Here is a 20,609-nt window from a genome sequence, read left to right on the forward strand (position 1 = left end):
ATTCCCATCTCTTTCAGAAATTTCCAGTTTATATACCTTCATAGGAGACAGTTAGTATGATGTTAAGAGCACAGACTCTGGAATAAAAATTAGTTTAAATCTTCCTTCTTCCTACTACTCACTAGTTAGTTAATTTTTGGTAAGTTACCTGCCATCTCGGATTTAGTACCCTCATCTGCAAAAGAGTGATAACAACAGTATTGTGCACATAAGTGCTTAGCTCAAGCCTGGTACACCACAGGTCCTCAATAAATACTACTCTTGTTATGAATATTAATTTATTTCTAGTTTTTCTTGTCATTAGCTTAGGCTCATGTCTTTTAAAAATGGTGCAGTCCTAAAGGAAATCAATTCTGAATCTTCACTGGAAGGACTGATGCTGAAGCTGACACTCCAATACTTTGGCCACCTGATGCAAAGAACTGACTCATTGGAAAAGACCCTGATGCTGGGAAAGATTGAAGGCAGGAGGAGAAGGGGATGACAGAGGACAAGATCATTGGATGGCATCACCAACTCAATGGACATGAGTTTGAGCAAGCTCTGGAAGATGGTGAAGGACAGGAAGACCTGGTGTGCCACAGTCCATGGGGTCACAGAGTCAGACATGACTGAGCAACTGAACAACAAGCACATAGCAGGGCTTCCTAGGTGGCTCTAGTGGTAAAGAAACCACCTGTCAGTACAGGAGACATGGGAGACATACATTCAATCCCTGGGTCAGGAAGATCCCCTGGGGAGGGCACGACAACCCACTCCAGTATTCTTGCCTGCAGAATCCCATAGACAGAGGAGCCTGGCGAGCTACAGTCCATGCGGATGCAAAGAGTCAGACACAACCGAAGTGACTTAGCACGCAGCCACACAGCACATAAGTTACACTTGGTGGAAACACCAAAGCAAACATGTATTTACTAAATTGTGAGAAAAATATATATGTCTGGAGATACAGTATAGTACTAGAGTCTAAAAAAGCTTGTGACATAAGTGAGAGAGTTTTTGTTTTTTACTTACTAGGTTTGCCAACTAAGGTCCATCTAGTCAAGGCTATGGTTTTTCCTGTGGTCATGTATGGATGTGAGAGTTGGACTGTGAAGAAGGCTGAGCACCGAAGAATTGATGCTTTTGAACTGTGGTGCTGGAGAAGACTCTTGAGAGTCCCTTGGACTGCAAGGAGATCCAACCAGTCCATTCTCTTTTAAGGAGATCAGCCCTGGGATTTCTTTGGAAGGAATGATGCTAAAGCTGAAACTCCAGTACTTTGGCCACCTCATGAGAAGAGTTGACTCATTGGAAAAGACTCTGATGCTGGGAGGGATTGGGGGCAGGAGGAGAAGGGGTCGACAGAGGATGAGATGGCTGGATGGCATCACCGACTCGATGGACGTGAGTCTGAGTGAACTCCGGGAGATGGTGATGGACAGGGAGGCCTGGCGTGCTGAGATTCATGAGGTCACAAAGAGTCGGACAGCGATTGAACTGAACTGAAACTCATTTTAAAAAAGGTAGAATATAGAGAGGTTAGATAAAGATTGAGAGTAGAGAATAGGCTGACACATCCTTTCCCCTCATCCTAATCCCTAATAACTACATAAAAATTATAGGAGCAGAAATAAGTAAAGACACTGGATCATACTGAAGGAGTCCTCCAACAGAACAGAAACTGTGAAAACATCCCTTTAAGAAAGGAGACAAGTGGGATAAATTGAAGAAGGAATTAGCGTTACGGCTCTTTCAGAATTTTTCTAGCAGGATTTCCACTCTGTACTGGAAAATCTGCCATGGAGAGAAAACACTGAAGGAATCTACAGCCTAATTATGTACTGGAGAGGCTAGCTAGAAAACACAGAAGTGTCTCTAAGATGTTTCAGTCCCAGAATTGGTGGATCCTGTGAGGAGAAGGGGCCTTAGGGTAACTAAAAAGATGACTGCTTGATAAATGCAAAAGAGACAGGCTCCTCTAAAGCAACTCAGACAGAGATCACCGGAGGTATTTGCCTCTAAGTTAGTAAGAGTGGGCTTTCCTGGTGCTTCGGATGGTAAAGACTCTACCTGCAATGAAGGAGACGTGAGTTCAGTCCCTGAGTCTGGAAGATCGCCTGGTGAAGGGAATGGCTACCCACTCCAGTATTCTTGAGAATCCCATGGACAGAGGAGCCTGGTGGGCTACAGTCCATGGGGTTGCAAGAGTTGAACACGACCAAGTGACTAGCACACACAAGAGTGGTTAGGGTCCCAGAAGGCTGGTGACAGCCAGGATGAATACAAGCCTCCTCTCCAGAAAACCAGATGCCATCCAGAATTAAGCCTTGCCCATCCCCTAAAGCCACTGGGGTTAGTTAGGCTACAGTAAAGAAATATGTTATAACACACTGGACATCAGGAATTTCAAATACTCTGGAGTACACCTCCAAGAATAGACAAAGATTTGAGAGGAAACAACAATATAAAAGGTTCTTCATTTAATGTAGAAGAAATTACATTTGTGTGGAAGAGAATCACTAAAACGAAGGTTCTCAAAGTATGGTGATCAGAGTACCAGCAGCAGCAGCAACTAGAAAATTGTTAGAAATGAAAATTCTCAGGCCTTACCCCAGAGTTACTTAATTGGGAACTCTGGGGTAGGCATGGATTCTGTATACTCACACATTTTCCAGATGTTCTGATGCCTGCCAAAGGCTTAGAACCATTCTTAAAGAGAAAAATGAAACAAAAAACAAGACCAAACTAGACAGAGTTAACATTTTCAGAGGGAAAGAAAAAGCCACTAAATCAACACAAAGGAAGCAACAAAAGACTGTGACCAAAGTTTACTTTTTGAAATTTAAAAAAAAAAAAATCAGTATAGTGGGTTTAGCTTGGGGGCTATTAAACTTATTGAACTCATTAAAAATACTAAGACCCAGTTGTTTAAACAACAGTTTTTCCCTTCTCATGTGATAATCTAGGGATTAGGCCTGGATTGGCAATCAGTTTAGGGCCAGTAAGAAGCTCTGTGTTAATATTGCAGGTGGCTTCCTCCTTGCATATTTTAGGGGTTGGTCAATTTATCATCATCTTCTAGCCTGTCGAAAGGGAAAAAAGACAAAAGAACTGCAACCCAATCACTTCAAGAGCAGTATCCAGAGTGGGCACATGTCATTTCCACTCCCATTTCTTTCCCCAGGCTTCACCAACATAGAAAAGAGGTTGTAAAATGTAGTTTTCAACATTATAGCCTCTTCTGTGCTGTGCTGTGCTCAGTCGCGCCCAATTCTTTGTGACCCCATGGACTACAGCCTGCCAGGCTCCTCTGTCCATGGCGGTCTCCAGGAAAGAATACTGGAGTGGGTTGCCATTTCCTCCTCCAGAGGATCTTCCCAACCCAGCAACTGAATCCGCGTATCTTGTGTCTCCGACACTGGCAGGTGGATTCTTTATCACTAGCGTCACGTGGGAAGCCTGTTCTAGTTTCAAGCCCAGCTAAAGATTTACTACAATGAGAATAAGTATCAGCCAATAATTATTAATAGAAGTTTATTCTGCTAATCTGCAGAATATGTGGAGTCTAAGAGGGAAGCCTTTTGATGAAAGTGAAAGAGGAGAGTGAAAAAGTTGGCTTAAAGCTCAACATTCAGCAAACTAAGATCATGGCATCTGGTCCATCACTTCATAGGAAATAGATGGGGAAACGGTGGAAACAGTGTCAGACTTTATTTTGGGGGCTCCAAAATCACTGCAGATGGTGATTGCAGCCATGAAATTAAAAGACACTTACTCCTTGGAAGGAAAGTTATGACCAACCTAGATAGCATATTGAAAAGCAGAGACATTACTTTGCCAACAAAGGTCTGTCTAGTCAAGGCTATGGTTTTTCCAGTGGTCATGTATGGATGTGAGAGTTGGACTGTGAAGAAAGCTAAGCGCCGAAGAATTGATGCTTTTGACTCTGGTATTGGAGAAGACTCTTGAGAGTCCCTTGGACTGCAAGGAGATCCAACCAGTCCATCCTAAAGGAGATCAGCCCTGAGTGTTCTTTGGAAGGGATGATGCTAAAGCTGAAACTCCAGTACTGTGGCCACCTCATTCGAAGAGTTGACTCATTGGAAAAGACCCTGATGCTGGGAGGGATTGGGGGCAGGAGGAAAAGGGGACGACAGAGGATGAGATGGCTGGATGGCATCATTGGCTCAATGGACGTGAGTTTGAATGAACTCCAGGAGTTGGTGATGGACAGGGAGGCCTGGTGTGCTGCAATTCATGGGGTCTCAAAGAGTCGGACACAACTGAGCGACTGAACTGAACTACACTAAAGAGGGAATCAGTAAGCAAGAAACTTAGGCAAGAAAATCTTTTAGAACACAGGGTGAAAGGTTGTAAAAATTAGAAAGAATGGAGGAAAATCGAGAAACATGGAAGATAAATGCAGACACACCAAAATATGTCTGATACAGGTTTCAGACAGAACGAGGAAAGTTGGATTAGAGAAATAGTTCAAAATATAATGGAAGAACATTTCACCAAACTAAAGATAGACTCAGGAAGAAAGGAACCATCACCACATCTAAAGCACATCACAATAAGATTAGTTCGTGCTCATTCAGTCATATCCATCCAACTCTTTGAAACCCCATGGACGGTAGCCCGCCAAGCTCCTCTGTCCGTGGGATTCTTCAGGCAAGAATACTTGAATGGGTTGCCATTTCCTTTTCTGGGGGTTCTTCCTAACCCAGGAATCAAACCTGTGTCTCCTGCATCATAGGCAAATACTTTACCCACTGAGCCATTGGGGAGGCCTACAGATTAAAATCCTAAAAGCTTCCACAAAGAGGAAACAAAGAACTGAGAATCCCATTTACATCAGATACACTATCTTTGTACCTGTTTTAATAAAAAACTGCTACAAAAGTATAAAAGAAAATAATTCTGAAAATAAGTTTGAATCTAACCTACTATACCCACTCAAACTAAAACCCAAAATGAGGTTGATTCAATAGGACTTACATGGTTCACCTCAAATGCATAATAATCTCTGAAACAATTACTAGAAAATATGCACTAAGAAGAACAATAAATTGAAGATGAAAATTTAAAGAAGTGAACAAAAACTTTCAAAAAAGGTTTTAGGCTATAACCTTTATTATTTGAAAAAATCATATATAATATCAATGTAATTATATAAGAATAATCTGAAGTCATAATTATATTGTAAATTACAATGATATATATACAATTGTAATTCCAATATCAAATCCTCACTGAATGGAAGAGTGAAGGAGAAGGATAAAGAAATGAAAAAAAGCCAGCTAGGGTCCTTGACTTATTCATGGAAAAAAATATACAGCCTGATTAAATATGCATCTGGTATAAAAAATTGGGGCTTCCCTGGTGGCTCAGATGGTAAAGAATCTGCCTGTAATACAGGAGACCTGGGTTTGATCCTGTGTTGAGAAGATGCCCTGGAGAAGGGAATGGCTACCCACTCCAGTATTCTTGCCTGGAAAATTTCACGGACAGAGGACCCAGGCAGACTATGTAGTCCATGGGGTCGCAAAGAGTTGGACACGACTGATCAACCGACACTTTCACTTTTCACAAAAATTTTAGGTGCATTAAAAACTTTATGAGTAGCCACTAAAAAATAGAAACAAAGTACCTACTTCTAAACTGTGAAAGAACAAAAAAATGAAAAGTTTAGTCAAATCAAAAAAGTAAACTAAGTCACTAAGTCAAATCAAAAAAGGTAATAAACAAAAAAGAATAAATAAATAAAAAGCAAAATGATATGAATGGAAAGAATGACTAGAAAAATATCAGTAGTCAAACACACTATAATCTTCTTCACAACAAGAAAGATTTAAACTAAATACTAAGCATTGAGCTTAGTATTAGAAGTTCAAGAATAAAATAAACATAACAAAATATAGAAAGGAATCAATCAAGATAGAAGAATTTATTAAATGGAAATTTACTCCTTATTTTAACCAATCCCTCTGTCTACAGCTCACATTTCACTTCTGTCTTCCACAGAACTTCCAATTCACTTTCAAGATTCTATGGGGCAAACTAATTTGGTTTTTGATGCCATCCCCCTTGGCAGGCATTTAGATTTTCACTTTCTCTGCTCAAGTAAGTCAAGTTAACACTTCTCCATCTGCTTTATAGAACTTTAAAAAATCGACTGACATTTACTGTTCTCTCTTATCATATATTCTTTGTTCCTGTATGTTTATAATTTTCTTATTCCTTTAATATCACTTTATTGGAGTCTGAAAAGTATTGTAGTGAAAACCTGTAGAGAAAACCTAACAGCTTTTCTCTCCTATTTCCATATAAACTTCAATCTTGCTCAGGAGCAACAACATAAATCTTTAAAAATGTAATTATCACATACTCCCAACATGGACAATCACATGACCCAGTTCAGGCCAATGAGCTATAACCTGAATCACTGGCTTTCAGGGGAAATTGCTGAATGGCCTCCATGAGACATGCTCCATGACTTTTTCCTTCTTGCAGATGCAGACATTATGCTGAAGGTTGATAAACCATTTTATCATCACAATAGTACCAAGCTCACGATAATAAGGTGTGTGTGTGTGTGTGTGTGTGTGTGTGTGCGCGCGAGTCCACGTGTGCATGCATTCCATTGTGTCTGACTCTGTGACCCCATGGACTGGGGCCACCAAGCTCCTCTGTCCATGGAATCTTCCAGGCAAGAATACTTGAACAGGTTGCCATTTCCTACTCCAGAGGACCTTCCCAACCCAGGGATCAAACCCATGTCTCTTGCATCTCCTACACTGGCAGGCAGATTTTTTACCACTGTGCTGCCTGGGAAGCAATAATAAGATTAATGGATTGGAAGGTAATAAGAGTTCAGGTTCCTAATGACATCACAGAGCCACCAGCCACAAAAAATAATAATTAGTTTGGACTGAGAAAATAAGAATCTATCGAGCTCAAATACGAGGCATAAATAAAGTCAGCTACAAAGTTAATAGGAAATAATATTTCTCCCAAGGACACTCTGCAGCTATAAAATGTCATAACAAACCCCTTCTTTGAGTCATGATTTTCTTACCCTGAGAAACTTTGTTTCCTAAAATCATAATCTATCACAAACTTTGCTGTCTGAAATTAGATCACTAAGGATGAAACATCCCACTCTTGCCTGGAGGATCTACATTATTTTGACAGAGAGAAGCAGCCTCGATTCTCAACCAACGTGCTGAACTTCAGAGAAGAAACAACATTCCATATCTCCCTCCTAACTTTGTTATGAAAGGAACAGGACTCTGGTCCATGTCTCAGTCCAGACCTGACGTTGATCCATCTACACACAACCTGTTTTATACCAAAACAGTATATCAAAATACTGTATCACTTAAATTTCACCAAAATGTCACTCCTCCCCAAATCTCTGTAATAGCTCCATCTTCTCCTTTTGTGAAAATTAGTTTCGACTGAAAAAATAAAAATTATTTAGGTTGAAATAACTTCAGGCGTTGATAAAGTCAGCTATAAAGTTAGTCCTGTGGTCCCCCTGGCGAGCAGTCTCCCTCAGTACCATGAGTCAACAGACACAGTAAAGCCTCATCTCTCAAGGTTATGGGCTAATTGCGTTAGAACAGCAGTTTAGATCCAGGTTTCTTGTCACACAAAAAACAAAATCACTACTTTCAATTCTTTTTACTGAAGCAAAATGATGCTAGGAGGTAACACAGATAAATGTATCTGCTTCATATGTCATGTTTAACTGAAATTCCAAATGTTTAATAGGGTAAAGATGTCAATTTTAAAAAATACAGATACACAAATTTGTGTGTATACAAATACACACAAACTTTAAAACAAAGTTATATTTATGACTATTGGGTGATACAGCCTTCTATAACAATATATAAAATGCAAAAACCATAAAAGGGAATATTATTAATAATAAATTTTACAATAAAGACATCATAAAGTAAGTATGATTGATAGGTTGAGAGAAAACATAAAAATATATGTAATATCTATAAGGAGACAAAAAATTTTAAATGTTATGTGCTACTGTGAAGGGTACTCCAGTACCCTTGCCTGGAAAATCCCATGGACGGAGGAGTGTGGTAGACTACAGTCCATGGGGTCGCAAAAAGTGAGACACAACTAAGCAACTTCACTTCACTTCACTATGAAGTCAGCATGGAATGGGCTCTTATAAATGGTTTCTGGGCATATATTTTGGTACAATATTTCTGAAAAACACTGGAAATATCTTAAGACTTCAAAAAAAGTCATTTTTCTCCTAGTAATTCAACTTCTAACATCTCTAAGTATTTTTTAAATGCACACTACAATTTATGGAGCATTAAAACATGTCTACATGTCCTACAAAAGTAATTAAATTACACTGTTTATATTGTGGCATAATATAATGCCATTAAATCATTTATAATAAAAGGTAGAGAAATGTTTATGATATAATGCTATGTGTACAAGAAACTTCTATAAAATTGTGTGCATAATTATCTCCCAATGGAAAGTAAGAAAAAGAAAAATCTGACTGAGAAATTTTCTACTTTTTTTTTTCTTTAATGTCATTTGCAGGGCTTCCCAGGTGGCGCAAGTGGTAAAGAACCCACCTGCCATCACAGGAGACATGAGATGCAGGTTTGACCCCTGGGTCAGGAATATTCTTGCCTGGAGAATCCCATGGATAAAGGAGCCTGGCAGGCTACAGTTCATAGGGCTGCAAAGAGTCGGACACAACTTAGCATTCCAAATGCAATGCTATTTGGAAAAACAGAAGGGAAATACCATACTGACTATGTTCAGGGTTAGAGTTAGGGTTAAACAAAAATTAAATAAATTTTTGTTTAAAATATATTGTCAGGGAATATCAATAAAGACACAGAAATTAAAAAAAAAACAAGTAGAAATTTGGGGTTTGACAGTAAAAAACTGAAATGAAAATACAAAAAAACAGGCTCAACAGCAGATTTTAACTGGCAAAAGAATGAACTTGAAGATAAATCATTAGAAACTATCCACTCTGAAGAAAAGGGGAAAATGATAAAGTAAAAGAGACTCAGAGACCTTTAGGATACCATCAACTAAACCAGTGTACTTAAATATAGAGAAAAGTCTTCAAACTGAAAGAAAATGATATGAGATGTTAATTTTAACATCTCAAGTGAGATGTAGGTGATTGCTATTTGCTTTTCTTATTTTTAATAAGCATGTTTAAACAAATATATACATTTAAACTTAAAAAATAAAAGTCAACTGCATAGAAACAATAATTATAAAAGGAATTATAAGACTTAAAACATACAAAGAATAAACATGTTCGTATGATGATAGCAGAGCTAGCACAAAGAAGGGATAAACAAAGTTCTGTTGAAGCAAAGTTTCAATTTTTATTGAATTTCAGTTAATATTAATATGAAGTATGTTGCTATAAAATGAGATATATATTCAAAGGCCTAAATTATACTTGGAGCAACCGCTTAGCAAATAATTTTTTTTTAATTCTTACACAACAAAGCAGTAATAAAAAAACTTCATTAAAATTGGGCCAAGTATCTGAATATACATTTCTCCTAAAAGTATATATGCAAGTTGTTTATAAATACATGAAAAATATTCTGTATCATTAGCCACAGGGTATGCAAATCAAAACCACAATGAGATACCACTTCACACTCACTAGGATGGGAATAATCCAAAAGTGTTGATAAGGATATGGAGAAATTAGAATCCTTACACACTGATGGTGTGATATAAATATGGTAAAACTGCCTTGGAAAACAGCCTGGCGGTTCCTCAAAAAGTTACAGGGAATTACCATTTGATCTAGCAGATACATTCCTAGGCATATACTCAAGAGAATGAAAATACATATCTGTATAAAAATTTTTATGTGAATGATTATAGCAGTTTTATTCCTAATAGCCAACAGGTGGGAAAAAAATCAAATTTCCATCAACTGAAAAATGGATAAACAAAATGTGGTGTATATATATTGACCTACCTACAGTAAGTATATACAATTGGGTATATACAATGTACGTGTGTTAGTCACTAGTCATGTCTGAATCTTTGCGACCCCATGGACTGTAGCTCACAAGGCTCCTCTATCCATGTCAAGAATATGGGAGTGGATTGCCATTTCCTTCTCCAGGGGATCTTCCTGACCCAGGATCGAACCTGGGTCTCCTGTATTGCAGGCAGATTCTTTACCATCTGAGCTCCTCATGTCGCAACACAGAGACTATACATTGTATGATTCCACGCATATGAAATATCCAGAATGGCCAAATCAACAGAGGCAGAGAGTATATGAGTGGTTGTCTAACGCAGAAAGGACTGGGAGACAGGGTCTGGCTACTGTTAGATGCGGTCTTTCTTTCTGGGATGATGATGTTGTTTCGTCAGTAAGTTGTGTCTGACTCTTTTGCAATCCCATGGACTATAGCCCACCAGTCTCCTCTGTCCGTGGGATTCTCCCAGCAAGAATACTGGAGTGGGTTGCCATTTCCTTCTCCTGGGGATGTTCCCAACCCATGGATCAAAGTCGTGTCTCCTGCATTGGCAGGTGGATTCTTTACAAATGACTCACCAGGGAAGCTCTCTAGAATGATGAGAATATTCTAAAATTGATGTGGTAATGGTTGCATAACTCTAGTTACATAGTAAAAAAAATTTTTAATTACTGAATTGTACACTTTTTTTTAAAAGTACACACTGTATGGAAAATAAAAGTTTTAATTAAAAAAAAAGAATTAAGATGGTACTAGAAAACACTTATTTAACATAAAAGGAGGCACTAAATGAACAGGGGAACCAGAGAGCCACACAGCATATAGAAAACAAATAGCAAAATGGCTGATATACTCGTCTTATCAATAGTCACATTATAAATATAAATTTATTAAACATTCCAATCAAAAGGCAGAGATTATCAGATTGGATAAAGAGACACGATCCAATTATATGCTCTCTAAAAGAAATATACTCTAGATTCAAAGACTCAAATAGATTGAAAGCAAAAGGATAAAAAAAGAAAAACAGATCATGTAAACAATAATATAAAAGTGATGGAGTGACTTTCTTAATATCAGATAAAATAATTTTAATATCCAATTGACCTATTAGTTTATAAAGTTCCATATAGGTGATTCAAATGTCAGAGGGTTCAGGCCAAAGGACAGAAGACTGAAGCCAAGGGATAGAGAGGACAAAGCTAATAAAAAGGAAAGGGATTTATTAAAGGAAAGGGAAGGATTAGGAACATTTAGGATTCTGGTTCCTTATCCCGGGGTGTGACTGTATACAGTGACTGCTTTTTAGTAGCATTAAAACTTGACTCACACTGGGCTTTCCAGGTGGTGCTAGTGGTAAGAAAAAAAGAAAAACTCTCCAACACCGGTGGTTGTAAGAGTCGTGAGTTCAGTCCCTGGGTTGGGAAGACAGGAGGAGCCAGTATTCTGGATCAACCCGCTCCAGGATTCTTGCCTGGAGAATCCCATGGACAGAGAAGCCTGGCAGGCTATAGTTCATAGGGTCGTAAAGAGTTGGACACGACTGAAGCAACTTAGCGTGTGCGTACACACACACACGCACACGCACATGCACACACACGCACACACACACACTGACAACTTTCTCTTCTTGATCTCATTCTAATTAAGTGCCCTTCAGCTTTTCTTCCAATGAGGCCTTGACTTTTGGCCTTCTCTGTTCATCAATGAATTGTTCAGTTTTAGAAAGAGCCCAGCTAAATCGGGCTTCCCAGGTGGCGCTAGTGGTAAAGAACTCGCCTGCCAATGCAGGACACATAACATATGTGAGCTCGATCCCTAGGTCAGGAAGATTCCCCTGGAGGAGGGCATGGCAACCCACTCCAGAATTCTTGCCTCAAGAATCCCTTGGACAGAAGAGCCTGGCAAGCTACAGTCCACAGGGTCTCAAAAGAGTCAGACACAATGAAGCGACTTAGTATGCACACACATACCAACTAAATCAGCTTAACCAGAAATCCCACCTTTGACATCTGATCACCCTTAGTTGACTAATCACTCTGGCCTATTAGACTGGTTTAACCAGGATTCCCCCATACCCCAGATGTTTTCTCTTTGTAATTTTCCATTCATTGACCCCCTCCTACACTGTTCCTTGATTATATTTTCCCCCTTTTCCTTATTGCACTCAAAGTTGAGCCTAATCTCTCTTCCCTATTTCAAAACTCCATTGTAATATTCCCTTTTGAATTATCTGCTTACCATCGTTAACAAGTGTTAAGAATAATTTTTTCTTGAACAACAACACCCATGTGAGTTCCATAAGCAAGTGTGCTTAGGGAAATACACACAGAGATACACAAAAAACAATTGGCTTATAAATTTACTTTTTGATATTTCCCTTTTAATAAGTTATCTTACCGCCTGTAATCTCTTAGCATGGTATTCTGCTGCTGAAAAATATTTTCCTGGTTCTACCAGTTTGTCAGTAATATTTGATACATACACACCAATTTTAGTCATCTGTGTGGACGTTGTATTTGTAGTTTGCTGGAGCTTTCCTCTCTGAAAAACTGTCTAAAATAAAAACAAAAAACTTAAGTACACACTACACATAAATTGAGTAAAGAGCATATTTTGTACATATTTAATGTAGTATTTTTCATTATTTTAATCACCATATAATTCCTTAGAAGATTTTAATTTTAGAGAGCTACACAATATAACCTGTACTGATTCTGCAGCTTCAAAAATCTATATGAAAAAATAAAAATATTACCTGCGTATCCCTACAAAAAGCATTCAGTTTTTCAGGAATCTTTTTAGGTACAGTTTGTGTTCCAGCATTGTGATATTCTATTCCTGTTATTTTATGTCTGAATCCACCAAGAAATGGTTTGTGAAAATCAGATTTTATCATCTCAACAGCTACTTCCTGGTACTGATCAATGCCTGAGGAGATAAAACCAAGTTTAAATGAAAGTTCAACTACAAACAGACTCTAGAGTTATTTATCTAAAAGATATCAAATAACAAACCAGTTTGTACTCTGACTGTTATGATCTGAGAGGCTTCAGCTGGTCTAGCTATTCTTCTGACTGGGTATAGATCTGGATGTGAAGAAAACATTTCCACTTGCACAACATCCTGGGGCTTAATTCCATGCTGTAGTAGCGTCTCATGATTTTTAAGAACTGTTCCTGAAAATGAGATAAAATTATAAGAAATGTTATGATAAAGAAACGATTATATGTACTCATTTTAAGGAATGTTAAACATCAAAGGTGCCTATATGAATGTATATTGTTTAATTACCAAATAAAAATATTGATGATGTCCATCTCTTGCTGTATTGTTAGCATGGAAAACTCCGCAATGGAAAAAATTAAGGTGGTATTCCTGACCAAGAATTCAGCATCAAAAGGAAAGTAAAAATACAACTCTCAACTCATCAGAAATACAAATATACAATAACCATGCAACTAAAAACATTTAAAAATTAAAAACACATTCTATAATATGAGCAAAATCATATTCTACGCAATGATTCTCTAAAAAGAATCACAATGTGTTATACATTAAGCATAGATCATATCCTTATCTGGGAAAGCCTGATTAGTTTAACATACCTTCTCTCGAATGCAGAAAAGTATATACTCAGAGTCTAAAGAATCCCTTCCTTTCTGTTTCTATTATCAGAAATTCATATAAATTAATTCATGCCAAGGTGGAGCTAAGCCTGTTTCTTGCTGAAAAAAAGGGGTACATGATCACTTTATTTTTATGTTTATTGCTTGAACTTACACCTTCAATCCACTGGTTTAGTTCATAAATTCACTGTAAATTTATTTCTATATTTTAAGGCATACAGAAATACATACAATGTTACTGGCTGCTGCTTTGTATACTGACAGAATCTATATCAATCTTTCCAATGTATGTTCATCCTAAATTACAATTAGGAATTTAACATAGCAAAGGTTTGTTTTACTCATTCTTAGAAATATGTCAGATACCACTAGTCTATTTTAGCTATGTTCAAGAAAGCACATTCAAAAAGTTTTGAGTTTCAATTTCACCTTAAATTCTTAATTTTAAAAAATTAACATTATAGGGCTTTTGTGATAGGTTGAATAATGGCCTTAAATATATCCATGTACTAATTCCCAGAATCTATGAAGGGTAGATTATCCTGAGATGATGATACGACAAGTAGAGATTTAAATATGCTATGCAGCCGGCTTTGAAAATGAGGAAACTCAAGAATGCAAGAAGTGCAACTCTAGAAGATGCAAAAGGCAAGGAAACAGACTCTCCCCAGAACCTCCAGAGAGAGAAAAGCACTGCTGACACCTTGACTTTATCCAAGCGAAATTGATTTAGGATATTTGGACCCCAGAACTGTAACCAAAATTACTGTGTTGCTTTAAGCCAATAATTTTGTCAATTGCTACAACAGCCATAGAAAACTAATAGAGAATCCTCTCCAAACTAACACAGAGCTCTCTTCATTCTTCTAATTGTTTCTAGAATAGGCTTAGCCCCACCAAACCTGAACTTGTTATAGTACTAGAAGAAAGTACCTATCTTAGAGTATGGTTGGCACAGAATCAAGCTTTTATTATTGCTGCTGACGTAAGTCTGTTATCCAGTGGCAATGTGCAGTGCTGTGCTGAGCTTAATCGCTCAGTCATGTCCTACTCTTTGCGACCCAATGGACTGTAGCCCACCAGACTGCTCTGTCTATGATGATTCTTCAGGCTAGAATACTAGAGTGGGTTGTCATGACCTCCTCCAAGGGATTTTCCCAACCCAGGGATCGAAGCCTGGTGTTCCGCATTGTAGGCAGATTCTTTACCATCTAAGCCACCAGGAAAGCCCAGTGATGCATGGTACTTACACATAAAGACGAAAGGTCATGAAATGCAAAGAAAGATTCTTAGGTACCACTGGCTAGCTACTCCAGTCTCAAAACACTCTCCTTCTCCAGTTTTGAACTTCACCTTATAGTTAATGCCAAGCAGTTCCAAATTCCCTTTTTGGAATCATGCCTACAGTTAAGTTCAGACTCTGACATTCATAAGCTGTGGGAATTTGCACAAGTTTCTTAAGCTTTAGCTTCCATCTCCCTTCAAAAAGGTAACAGTAATATCTACCTCAAGGGATTGTTGTGTAGACTGAATGATAGTGTGATAATGTAGACAGAACATTTTGTAAAAGGACTAGCACATGCTGCTGCTGCTGCTAAGTCGCTTCAGTCGTGTACGACTCTATGCGACCCCACAGATGGCAGCCCACCAGGCTCTGCCATCCCAGGGATTCTCCAGGCAAGAACACTGTAGTGGGTTGCCATTTCCTTCTCCAATGCATGAAAGTGAAAAGTGAAAGTGAAGTCGCTCAGTCGTGCCCCACTCTTCACCACCCCATGAAACACAGCACACCAGGCCTCCCTGTCCATCACCAACTCCCAGAGTCCATCCAAACCTATGTCCATTGATGATGCCATCCAACCATCTCATCCTCTGTCGTTCCCTTCTTCTCCTGCCCTCAATCTTTCCCAGCATCAGGGTCTTTTCAAATGAGTCAGCTCTTCGCATCAGGTGGCCAACGTATTGGAGTTTCAGCTTCAGCATCAGTCCTTCCAATGAATATTCAGGACTGATTTCCTTTAGGATGGAATGGTTGGATCTCCTTGCAGTCCAAGGGACTCTCAAGAGTCTTCTCCAACACCACAGTTCAAAAGCATCAATTCTTCGGCCCTCAGCCTTCTTCACAGTCCAACTCTCGCATCCATACATGACCACTGGAAAAACCATAGCCTTGACTAGATGGATCTTTGTTGGCAAAGTAATGTCTCTGCTTTTTAATATGCTGTCTAGGTTGGTCATAACTTTCCTTCCAAGGAGTAAGCGTCTTTTAATTTCATGGCTGCAGTCACCATCTGTAGTAATTTTGGAGCTCAGAAAAATAAAGTCAGCCACTGTTTCCACTGTTTCCCCATCTATTTCCATGAAGTGATGGGACCGGATGCCATGATCTTAGTTTTCTGAATGTTGAGTTTTAAGCCAACTTTTTCACTCTCCTCTTTCACTTTCATCAAGAGGCTCTTTAGTTCTTCATTTTCTGCCATAAAGGTGGTGTCATCTGCATATCTGAGGTTATTGATATTTCTCCCAGCAAGTTTCTCATGATGTACTCTGCATATAAGTTAAATAAGCAGGGTGACAATATACAGCCTTGACGTACTCCTTTTTCTATTTGGAACCAGTCTGTTTTTCCACGTCCAGTTTTAACTGTTGCTTCCTGACCTGCATACAGGTTTCTCAAGAGGCAGGTCCGGTGGTCTGGTATTCCCACCTCTTTCAGAATTTTCCACAGTTTATTGTGATCCAAAGCTCACTAAATTAGCCATCATCATCATCAATATCATCTTCATCAGTATCATCATTGTTATAATAACTATTTAAATTTTAGCTTTGTTTTCTCCATCAAACTTTTTTTTTTCCTCCATCAAACTTTAATAACCAGTTGTTTGAATACACTGACATCTTACTATTGGGGTACATTCATTATAATAGTTTTCTAAAAATAATCTTGAAATTTCTCTGATTTGACAAGGAGGAAGAACCTAATAGGTATGGCTTCTTCCTACTTAGCACTTAGAATTTCCCCCCCAAAAATGTTCTTATTATTGCCCTAGAAACTTTGCGGCATCTTTTTAAGTTAATATGAAAACTTTTAAAAAACAAAATGTCATGATCTGTGTAGGCATAGTCTACAGAAACATTTATTGAGCTATGCCAATCTGTTTAATTCTATCACAGTTATTATGACTACAACCTGTCATGATACAAGGCTAATATAAGACGTGGTACTCCATACTGCCCACAAAATATAAATAAATTTGAACATCATCAGAACCTGAATTGACCTTAATGTACAGAAGACTGATAAATCATTTTTAGTCCTCTTCTCTTTCTATACATGCTCATTCATCATTTATTTTTTTAACCTCATTTCCTCCTACTCTCCATAAATAATTTACTTGTAGTACCTCTAAACTTCTTACCATTTCCCCAAAGACCCAGGTTTTCTCACCTCTTTCAGACTTAACACAAGTATTATCACTTTAATTAGATGAAGCTTTCTAGAATCTCCCAGTTTTCTTCCTCCTTGTTCTCACAGTTTTTTTTGAGCACATCTCCATTAAAACATTTACACGATGTGTAGTAAACACTGCATATGCCTTCTTCCTTCCTAGTCTATGAGCAACTTGAAAATAGGGATTTTATTTCATGTTTCTATCTATCTTTGGTTCTTAGCAAAGTATTCAGAACTTTGTCCTCAGTAATAATTCGTTGAATGAAAGAATGTATATAGCAGCAATATAATGTTCAAACAGTAAACATCAAGATATTTAGTTTTACAAATCAAAGATCTTGCTTATTTACATGTTAAGACTAAAGAAGTCTTTATAAGTTTTATTAGCCTCCAAGCTTACCTGCACATCTTATCTGTAGGACAAAAGCTGGGACACCTAACAGGGAAGAAAAATGATCCTTCAGGCAATTTACAACAGTGTCAACTTTAAAGGGAATTACAATTTCCTGGCCCACAGGAAGAAGTACGACTTTTACTGTAGATAAAAAGAGAAAGAAAGAGCCATAGTTAAATGCAAGGGTCAGCATCATATAGTATACACACAGATAGAGAATTATGGGACAATTTGTGATCAAAGGAATTCAAGTTGCTTCCACATGTCTCCCATCATGCCTCCACGATAAGAGTTAGTTTTCACTTTCTAGGAGGAGAAGTGACAAACATTCATTTGCAACATTTTTGCTTTGCAAATCAATCCATAATCTCAAGAAATAGTATCAATGGTCAACGCCTGCTCCCCCAGCTCCAGCTCGAAGTTCAGCTCTCTCTTCCACTGCCTACTATGAGGATCTGTGCATGTTCGAGATTACCTCCTCACCCAGAATACCACGAGAAATAGGAAATGAGACTAAAATGCTTTTAAAGATTCTTTTAAAATCATTTAAATTTTTAAAGATTCCCAATATCTGATAGATACTATTCAGATATCAACATAGGGAATATCTCAGAAAAATCAAGCGTTTTTGTGTGGTATTACAAAGGGAGAACCTGAGACCTGAACTTAGAAATGTACGTGCTTTGATTACATATCGGCAACAGGCATCAGGAAATCAATGCGTATTCATGAAGTTAAGAAAAACCAATAGGGAAATTTTCAGAGAAAATTTTCTTTGACCTTGCAATGACAAAAGATCATCTAAGTCCATTCTTCTTTCCATAATTGATCTGTGTCTGTAACTGGCAGAATGTAAAACAGAAAATCACTGTTTATTATAAATATCTGGAATAACTATGCACAAATCTACTTGCCACAAAAAAATAGACATTGTGTAGTTTACTTCTGACTCCAAAATAAAAATCAAGCCACTCACATGTCAAAAATTGAGAAAAACTATTACTGTAAAATGATTATCTGTTCACAAATTGTAGGAAGGAAATAAAGTACAAAAATTATTATGAGGTAAACTGTTTACTTTTATATCTACAAACTTTATATGTTAATGGGGAAGATGTCATAAGTAAGATGGAATGAAGAGTTCACATTTCAAACCAAAACAGTTTTGTATATTTCTAGATGTCTGACATGACAGTTTTCATAAAGGTCTATGAGACATTTATCAGTAATCCTAGCATGAAATGTAACAAGGTATTGTTGATGCTAAGGTTCTTTAAGCTTATTTTCACAGCTCTTTCTCAAGAAGAACACTCTTACAGATGTTAAATTATCAGAAGGCTATTTTAATTGTTTCCTGGGTTCAAAGTTCTACAAGTAATATATGTTAAATTTTTCATGGCAGTGATTTCCTAAGCTTTGGGAAGGGAAACAGTGTTCAGGAATCTATGAGTCTCAGAAAGTACAGGACCAAGACCACTTCTTTAAATCACCACGTGTTTGTTATAAGCTATAATCATAATTGAAGAAATACCAAAAAATGATGCCAAAATTTATACCAAATAATGAAACTGGGGGATAACAGCTTCAATTAGGTATAAATGAGCTTGATTACTTTCTCCTCCATCTCCTTTATATTCTTTACTTGAGGGATACACCATGCAAGAGCTAATACTTCCCTGGAAGCCACATTTTACCAGCCAGACTAAGCTGCTGTTATTGTTAAATGATGGCCCATGTTCTCCACTCTATGGATGGAAACTTTCTCAAAACTTATGAACAACGAGGAGAAGGAGATGTCAGTTTTACTACCCAAGTAGAATTATCTGTGTAACCACCTTCTTGCTGCTCCCCTTCTGCTTTGCTACCAGCAAAAAAGTAATAACTTGTAAATGCCATGCCATCAACATTATGTCTTTAATATTAATCCATAATGAAAGACAACAATGACTTTTCTGAAGCTGAATATAAAGTTAACACTAAGAAATATTGAAATACATAAGAGCAACAAGATATATGGAATGAGCACTGGAGAAGAAACTAGAAAAATACAGTGTCAAGTTCCCATCCCACCTGTTGCTGGCTGTGTAGCATGAATTCCAAGATGGCACACAAAAGAATTACAATTATACTCAAAAATTTCTCCCTAAACATTTAAAGAATCTATTTTATTTGGGAAACACAGATTAACTATCACTTTAGGATTTATTGATTTTCCTTTATTTAGGGAAAGGAAATACTGCAGCATAGAGGAGAAGCTTCACACAAAATTAAAAGATTCATGTGGCTCAGCCACAGAATAGGATAAGGGAGTGGGAAAGTAATACCAAGTATAAAATAAATCGACAAGCAAAAAACAAAAACAAAAATCAAGCAAAAAAAAAAAATTAGTCTGTCTTGCCTAGGTAATACCTGTTGCTAAAGAATCTTTCGTTGGTATTCTCAGAGATTCCCTCACAGCCTTTACTTTTTCCATAAATGTCAGAGACGCTTTTAAATATGGTCTGGCTGACTGCACTGAGCTCCCAGATTTCGCTAGAGAGCCTCCACCATCTTCAGCTCCTTCAGCTATCATAACGCTGTCCATGAGTTGCTGGACATCGTTCAGTTCCAGGCTTGAAACGCTCTGGTCACTCAGGTCCTCAACGCGTTTTTCACGGCCTCCACCAGATGGATCTAGTTCAGATTCATAGCCTTCAGTTTGATCTGACTCTGAGGGAACTGGAATATCGATAGACCCCAGAGCATCCTCTGTTTGTTTTGATGAGTCAACAGCATTCTGAGAATCAGCTTCTTCCTCCTGCTCAGACATTGTCCTGAATTGAAAAAATAAATAAGTATATTCACTACACACAAAACTTCTATACCAAATATAAAATTAATTGCTGGTATACTGTAATACTTATAATATACTATCATGTGGCTCATTATATATTTAAATATTCTCTTAGTAATGGTATTAGGTAAAAAAACACATTGGTGAATTTTTAATTAAAACACCACAGAAAGTAAAAATGTATACCAAAAAAAGAGACTCTCAAAACAATAAATTTGAGAGAAATCTTCTGTGAAGAAAGTAATTTTAAAACATTCTAAAATATACTGTCATTTCTTATTCAATGACCAATCAA

General features: G+C 37.6%; 1 protein-coding gene and 1 non-coding gene across 3 annotated transcripts in view; one reads left to right on the forward strand and one right to left on the reverse strand.

Annotated features, from left to right (window-relative positions):
* The window catches only part of IQUB (IQ motif and ubiquitin domain containing), a 78,064-nt gene that overhangs the window by 52,377 nt on the left and 5,078 nt on the right, over positions 1–20,609 (reverse strand). For both annotated transcript variants that reach the window (XM_069586916.1, XM_069586917.1), the window contains exons 2-6: positions 19,891–20,294; positions 17,488–17,622; positions 13,025–13,186; positions 12,766–12,938; positions 12,408–12,563 (exon numbers count right to left, since the gene is read on the reverse strand). In XM_069586916.1, the coding sequence (XP_069443017.1) occupies positions 12,408–12,563; positions 12,766–12,938; positions 13,025–13,186; positions 17,488–17,622; positions 19,891–20,290 (1,026 nt within the window). In that variant the 5' untranslated portion in view covers positions 20,291–20,294. The remainder of the gene's footprint in view (positions 1–12,407; positions 12,564–12,765; positions 12,939–13,024; positions 13,187–17,487; positions 17,623–19,890; positions 20,295–20,609) is intronic.
* On the forward strand, positions 1,719–1,781 carry LOC138439882 (U7 small nuclear RNA). The gene has a single exon (XR_011256826.1). It is a non-coding gene; the product is annotated as a U7 small nuclear RNA (small nuclear RNA).

The sequence above is a fragment of the Ovis canadensis genome, chromosome 4 (genome assembly GCF_042477335.2).
Source record: "Ovis canadensis isolate MfBH-ARS-UI-01 breed Bighorn chromosome 4, ARS-UI_OviCan_v2, whole genome shotgun sequence".
NCBI lineage: Eukaryota > Metazoa > Chordata > Mammalia > Artiodactyla > Bovidae > Ovis > Ovis canadensis.